The following is a 7988-nucleotide window of genomic DNA, read 5'->3' on the forward strand; positions in this document are numbered from 1 at the left end:
TCGCTGGAGTTGCTATGAGGTGAATATTTGGCTGATGTCACAGCTGGAATGAACTAGTCGATATCTTGCAGTATTCTGGGTATATTATTAATGAACTGTGTGACCGATTGATATAGTATTAATGATGAACCATGTGACCGATTGCTTATATGCCATCCCTATCCCAAACATTTTCCCAACCCCACCCTTCCCCACCCTCTTTTCCCATTTGCCCCCCCAACTCCTTTACTTCCTAGTTCCCACCGGTTATCACTCCGGACCCACCCACTGCTCCTCCTTCCATTCTTGATGATGGGTGGGCGCTGAAATGATCAGGACACAATTTGCCTTAACCACTAAGTCTTTATTTATTGAATTTTTATTGTAACATCAATATAGTAAAGAGAATACAGTAATATAGTTTGAAGGGTGGGGTTGGGAAGGGGAAGGGAAGAAAGGGTGGGGCTAGGGAAGGGAGGGGAGGAGGGCTACTGACAAGGAAAGAACAAGAGATTTTATTCATTACATTCTCATAATTTCCATGAATATTTATCATTCAGCATTACAAGTTTTATTCCAGAAACAGTTTTGCAAATATGCCTCTCAAAGTTTTACTCACAATCTATCCCTGGAGATAATTCCTGGGCCTTTATTACACTGATCTAATCATCTTTGAACTTTCACTAGAATTCTATCCATGTCTAATTCGCTCATAGAATGTTGATTTCCCTGCAGTTCCCTCAGAGTAGAATTTTAAAGGTAAAATTGTAGGGAGGGGTAAGAGGGACAAATAAGTACACTCGTCCACTTATTGTTATCTTATCCTAACTTATCCTAACTTATCCTAACTTATCCTATCTTATCCTAACTTATCCTAACTTATCCTAACTTATCCTATCTTATCCTAACTTATCCTAACTTATCCTATCTTATCCTATCTTATCCTAACTTATCCTAACTTACCCACCCACCTAAGATTACTTAATAATCCCTCCCAGCCTAAAATTCTTAATGACTATGTATCCCCTATTACTTGACTATAGAAAAAAAAAAAAGAAAAACAATACAATGTTCAAGACCAACTCAAAAATGTTCTACAATCTGAAACAACCAAAAGCTTCCATTCCCATCAGATGCGTGTTCCCTCTCCAGCTGAATATGTAGCGTGGTTCCTGCAGACTCTTCTCTTCTGCAGGTGGTCCTTCATGAATGTTCAGGCCTCTCCAACAGGGTGCTCTCCATTGCCAATCTCGGAACTGTGTGGGATGCAGGATGCTGATGATGCGCGACAGCCAGATCAGTTCAGGAGTCCAAGAGGTACCTGCAAACTTAAACACAACTCTAGACGGCACCATACAGATGCCCCTCTCAAATTAGCATCTCAGCCAAATGCCTCCTGGTTCAAACCAAACTGACCCCTTCATGATGTTAATGAAAAAATAAAATTTGGGCCCATAGCCAATTAGTTAATTTTGTCAGTTTGTATTTTCCTCCTTTTCCAACTTATCTTTCCTTCCTAATAAATGAATAAGGGCATTTTTGTTGGAAATGCCAAATAAAAGAAAAAAAAAGGAACATTTAATGTAAATTTGATCAACAGAAGAAAAACAAAAGGAAACTTAACAACTTAACAAACTAAAAGGAAACTTAACAACTTAACAAACTAAAAGGAAACTTAACAACTTAACAAACTAAAAGGAAACTTAACAAAATTCCAGTAAATTGAAGAGTACTTATCCTTAACACTTAACCCTTATAGCTAGTATATAGGAATAGGGCATAGTACACACTGCCAAAAGTCATTAAGCAAGCTTCACAAAACAATCCAGTGTGTGTCAGGGCTGTTGTCTGTGAGCTGTGGGCCCACACCAGCATGTTCTCCCTGACTGTCATGGTCAGCTTCTCCAGATATCTGCTTGCAGTGGTGGCAAATGTCCGTGTGTCTATGCCAGGGCTGCAGAAGATGGCCCATTTCTAGGCACTCTGCAGCTTGAAGATCAAATCAATTAAAACGCATGAAGGATAAAACTGAGTGAGTTCTGAGGTAAACTGAAGTGACGCTTCACAAAAATCAGAAGCACAAATGCACCATTTAAAAGTAATTAATGTAAAACACGATGACTGGCGAGCTCTCTGGTCCCACTGAACAGGAATCAACAGCCAATCAGGGTTCCTCCAATTGTATCTCTTTTTTGTGAATTTTAAAGGCCCAATTAATAGAATTTAGATTGTATGTGTACTTCCTAATTCAATGGAAACTCTGAAAGCATAGCCAACACTTGAAAACAAAATGTTTAAAAAAAATCTACTAAACTACTTAAACATGCAAGGGTAGGGGAGAGATGCTGTTGATGGAAAAGGAAACTTCACCGTGAAGACAAAATCCATGTTGTGTCCTACTGCTCAAACTGAACTAGAGACTGAGTCTCAGCAGTCTGGCAGGAAGGGGACAAATCCTGCAGCAGGGTGAATGGCAGCAGTAAGAATCAAACAAAAAGAAAGAGGTTAGACGAATGGAGTTTGAAGTCGGCGAAGTTCCGGAGGGTGCAGCAAGTTAATCACGGAAGCCTTTCCATGCTGCACCAGAAAGTCTGGCTTCCTTCATAAGGTGCCCGTCCTAGGATGCGGGCAGGTCGTGTCCTTCCTCCTCCTCTCCTCCCCTCTGTAAGAAATCAGCAGGTCCTGTGTTTGCACCAGCTTCTCTGTAAAGAAATTAGCCAGTCTGCAATTGAGATGTCAAATTACTAACTGGCAGTCAAGATGGAAAACTGACGTTAGCCCTGCGTGCCTTTGTGCCTCAGGTGGTCTGAAGATCCAGTAGCACACAGTCATTGATTGAGAAGCTGCACAGGTCAAAGTTGAGGGCAGAGACACTCCGAAGGTCACGACAGTCTTTACAAGGTACTGTAGGATGGAGGTGGTGGAGGTGGCGGCGGAGGAGGCGGCGGCGGAGGTGGCGGCGGCGGCGGAGGAGGATACTGGGGTACCGGATGAGGATGATGGCGGTACCAATGTGGACACCAGGTGATCACAACCGGGGTGAGGATCATTCTTCCATGTATATCTCGTCCCACTGGGTGCCATGCAAACATCACCTGATGACCTGCGTAGGCATAGACAGGGATATGGTGATGATGGTGGTGGTACCCGTGAATGTGAGGGACAAATTCACCATAGGTTGCCAGGTGTGCATGGTCTGCCATGTTTGGAAGAGTCATGCGAACGTACTGATTTTGGACTGTGCAGTTGTGTGGAGCTCTGCAATTGTACGTGACTTGGAGTTTCCACCCTCTCTTCACTTGCAGGACCTGGGCTCCGTTGGGAGCGACGGTCGGAATCATGAGTCCATTCTTCACGTTCCTGTCCACGAATTCTCGCAGGGCAGCCATTTCAGATTCAGACAAAGAGTACACATGTCCACTGGGAATGCTGTGAGCTCCAGGGATCATCTCTATGTGGGGGTCAACCAGCCGGTGACCCGGATAGACGTGCTCATCCACAGGTGTATACACATTCTGGACGTAGTAATACCTCACAGGGTGGAAAACTCTGTATCCATCCACGTGGTAGAAGAACGGTGGATGTGGAGGATAAGGTGGTAGCAGCAGAGCAGGAGGTATCTGGGAATACATCCGGCAGTGAAATCGGCAGTAATCGGAGTTGAAGACAATGGAGCGAGTGCTCCAGGTAATGTGAGGGTCGTGTGTGCTCAGCCAACGAATTCCCAGGACAATGGGAAAGAACGGAGACTGAGTCACATCAAAAGACAGTAGTTCTCGGTGGTCACCCAGGTCAACAATCAGGTGGTGTGTTTCTAGAACAATTGGGCCCGAGGCTATAGGATGCCCATCTATCGCTTCCACCATGATTGGCCATTCTTTGATTCTTAGAGGAATCCCATTTTGGATGACGTAGTCTTGATCGATGAAGTTGCCGGATGCGCCAGAATCAATCATAGCTCGGACAAACAGGGTGTGTCGGCCCGGGATATGGATCTGGAGCATCACTTGCAGGTGCGGAGTCGAAGCCTCGGGGGGTGGGGACCTTATTCTGTCTGGCCCGGTCGCTGAAGGTCCCTCTACAGCGGGGCCGGGGAGTTTCCCGACGGTGAATTTTTGGAGGCCTTCGCTGGACAGTTATCCGCGTAGTGGCCTCCACTGCCGCAGTATAGACATAAGTTCAGTTTGCGGCGTCTTTCTTTTTCTTCCTGGGTCAGGCGCATGCGGGCACCTCCCACGGGCTCAGTAGGATCAGACTGGCGGTTCTGAGGCATCACCAGGGCCCTGGGTGGATCAGGTCGAGGCTTGCGAGCAGCAGCAGCAGCAGCAGCAGCAGCGCGGGCCTGTCTTCTCTCAATGTGAATGGATAGACTGATCAGAGCAGAGAGGGTGTTTGGGAGCTCGTGGCGAGACACCTCCTCACGAATTTCGTCGCTGAGGCCTTCAAGGAACTGGTCAATTAGAGCATGCTCATTCCAATCCAGATCTTGGGCAACCATCTGGAATGAGTTGGCGTACTCGGCAACAGATCCCAAGCCCTGGCGCAGACGTCTGATCTTGCGTTTGGCAGCTTCACGTCTCTGAGGGTCTTCAAAGACTTGCTTCAACTCCATCATAAAGGCACGGTAGTTGTCCATCAGGTAACTGGCTCGTTCCAGCATAATAGAAGCCCAGCGGGCGGCTCGGCCGGTCAGCATGCTTGTCACGAAGCATACACGGATACGATCAGCAGAGAAATCTCTGTTGCATCTCTCCATGAAGGTCTGGCACTGGGAAATGAAGTAATTCAGATTGTCAGGGTTGCCATCAAACTTCTCAGGAAGGAATTCAAGACAGTCGTCGTCAAAGAAGATGGTTGGAGCAGCAGCCGCTGCAGCACCCTGGAGCGCAAGGTCATCGTCATTGTCATCTCGGCGGAACCGGAAGTGAAAGTGTTGAGGTTCTGGTTCAACTTCGACTTCCATGTGATCGCGAAGGTTGCGAAAGCTGCGGAGGCTGCGAAGGCTGCGAAGGCTGCGAGGACTGCGAGGGCTGCGAGGACTGCGAAGATTGCCAAGGTTGCCAAAACTGCCAAAATTGCCAAAATTGCCAAAATTGCCAAAATTGCCAAAATTGCCAAAATTGCCGTTGTGGCCTGGGAAGAGCTCCACCTGGGTGTGCAGGCTGTTGTTCCTCATGGTCGGCCTGACCACCTGTTGTTCTCTGAAGCCGCTGCTCTCTCCAGAGATCTCACCATGGCGGCGGCGGCGGCGCTGGTTGTTGTTGGGCACGCAGGGGCTCTTGGGCCTGTTGTTGTTGTTGTTGTTGTTGGGGGGAGGAGGAGGAGGAGGGGGCGGGCAGTCGAAACCCCCGGTAGCCATGGTGGTGGTAGGAGGGGACCTCCCAAGTGTTGCCTCACTCTGGGGAGGGTGCCCTGGATTCTGGGCCCCTCGTGGTCGGCGTCTCCTCCTGGTTCTCAAAACACGCTTATTCCTGTAAATGAGAGCAAAAGCATAATTCAACATATACATTCAAAGCAGTCGCTATAACAATATAAAAACAATATTATAAATATATAAACAATATAAAAATATTTATTGATAATTAACAGAACACACCCTCAAAAGGGGATGAAGGAATCACTCACAAAATAATAAAAAGCACACCACCTCTTGATGTCCAGACATTCAAATGCCTGTTCTCCTAAAAAAGCCACCTGCTCCTTATAATTAATACATGACCTTTATCAGAAGCACACTCATCTTTCCAGGCTATAAAGGAAAGTACACAATCGTAAACAACTCCATTTGTATGGAGGTTACACAGCAAGAAAGTTCCAAGGCAATGATAAATAGGAAGTGAATTATGCAAATAACTTCTAATTATGCAAATAATCCCAACACCATACCTTTTATTAATAAGGGTATTAGGAAAAAAACTAATACTTTAATCAATAACAATCCACACACACAAAAGACGTGGGTATAAGAACCACAATGCCTGTACTCATCAGCTCTGAAGAAATGAAGTACACACTTGGCCAAAGGTCACAACAGAGGTGCACACTTAACACCGAAGGTCTAATTATGAAGTTGACCAACCACTATCACAAACACAAGGCTGTCTAATTGCTTTTATGACCACAAGTTAATGTCCTCAGAATTGTCTATGGGACAGAAAAGGCAGTGAACAGTACAAAGGGATGTCAGTTTACCTTATTAAGCAATCATTAATCAAATATTAATTGATGCCTCCTAAAGAGAAATAGGTTATATAATAGGACATCTTTTCTTAATGATACATGATAATACAACAAATTCAATTATGACTTAATTAAATAATGCAGGTATAAATCACTGAATTATACCTGCTAATTAGTTAATAAGGTTATTAATTTTAAAAAAAGTTAACTTTCTTATAAGCGGAAAGGGGCTGTAATTATAGCAGCTTGGTCACCCAGAATTACAGATAATTAAAAATATACTTTATTATGTTTACAAATTAAAATTAGTCAAAGAAATACAGAAGTTTATTTATACTACAGGTCACCGGTGCAGTCTTTAGTTTTTAATTGAGATTTCCATAGGGCCCACCATAGGGCTTCTAAAATTAAGGTGGGATAGGCCTGGACTCCAAAAAGATGAGTGGATGTGTGGGGGGGAAGAGTTGAAATGTTTCCATAATGAGGGTAGTGATAACCATGGGACACCTTCTACTTGTGTACTTCCTGAAAAAAAGTTAAGTACAATTAGATAATTATGGATTCATAAGAATCTCAAATCTCAAATTAAGACAATTAAAGTAGTTATAGTAAAGAATAAGATATTAAAGTTTTACAAACTTTGAAATTGAACAGTCTAGCAAACTTTTTAAAAAGTTTAACTAAGTTTACTGAAGTTAAAAAAAACTTTTTAAAATTTTGAACTACAAACAACTTTTAAGTTTAAAGCCTGAAACTACAGAAAGTTTTGAAGTTCTGTTTTCAAAACTTTGAACTTTTTAATAGTTACAAACTTTTAACTTAAAAAGTTCAATGAAAGTTTAATGACATAAAGTTTAAAACTTTTGAATAAACAAAAGTTTAAAAATAAGTTATTTTTCTCTAACCAATCAAGGTGAAAATGGGCACTATTAAATTCTATGAAACAAACAAAGATTTAAAAATGTTAATTAGAAAAGTTGGGTGGAAAGCAGCTAATATTTTATTCAATAGAATATTTTTTAAAAAGAGGAAAACTGTCATCCCACATGACACCTGTTCATCACCCTTGTCCAATCCCCCTGCTTTCCCCGCCCATCTTTTAGGCCCCTCCCCTGCTACAACCACCTGCAGCCATTTTCCCTTTATCCCAATATGTCTTGTGGCCTCTTCAATGAGGAGAGCACACAAGGTCCTTAAAGGACAGGGAACAGTGTGCCATTTTAACAGGTTTAACACTTCTACTTAATCACTTTAAACAGATAACTGATAATATTCAAGTTTTTAAAAGTTAGAAGACACCTTGACCTGTGGCATTCCCAATTCTTTAAAGTATATTAGTAACAAAGACCATAGTCAAAACAAAGCAATATTTTTTAATTAAATTGCTTTAATCTCTCCTCAAAAAAAAAAAAAAAACACTGGTCAGGTGACTAAAGTGTGACTTCTGTCATCTAGAAAATAACAATTTCAAAACAGAAATTAAAAACTTCCTAAAGATGGTCTCAGCATGTCTTGGTGCGGCCTAACCCAGGTCAGGAAGGGCTTTACTGAAGCCAAGTCTGATGGGCATTTACACTTACAAAAGACAATTCATTATAGGACAGAAATTGCATTAGCAAATCAGCAATCAATACGCCATTTGTATTGATATTGCAAAATATCTCATTGTTTGTAAAAGATAATTTAAAAAGAGACTTGAGTTAAGGAAATGGGGGAGGGGCTGCACCCGGGCACCTTGGAGAAGTGTGGCCCTCCCACCAGGGTATTCAGGGGGGCTGCACCCGGGCACCTTGGAGAAGTCTGCCCCTCCCACGAGGATACTCGGGGGG

The 7988-nt window shown here is 43.2% G+C and overlaps 1 protein-coding gene across 1 annotated transcript in view; it reads right to left on the reverse strand.

Moving 5' to 3' along the window:
- Positions 1-322: 322 nt before the first annotated feature.
- The window catches only part of Peg10 (paternally expressed 10), a 12522-nt gene continuing 4856 nt past the window's right edge, over positions 323-7988 (reverse strand). Inside the window, 2 exon segments of the mRNA XM_050123833.1 lie at positions 323-4084; positions 4087-5450. Coding sequence (XP_049979790.1) covers positions 2874-4084; positions 4087-5450 — 2575 coding nt within the window. The 3' untranslated portion in view covers positions 323-2873.

The sequence above is a fragment of the Alexandromys fortis genome, unplaced genomic scaffold (assembly GCF_014885135.2).
Source record: "Alexandromys fortis isolate MF-2015 unplaced genomic scaffold, M_Fortis_MF-2015_v1.1 scaffold_214, whole genome shotgun sequence".
In the NCBI taxonomy this organism is placed as follows: Eukaryota; Metazoa; Chordata; class Mammalia; order Rodentia; family Cricetidae; genus Alexandromys; species Alexandromys fortis.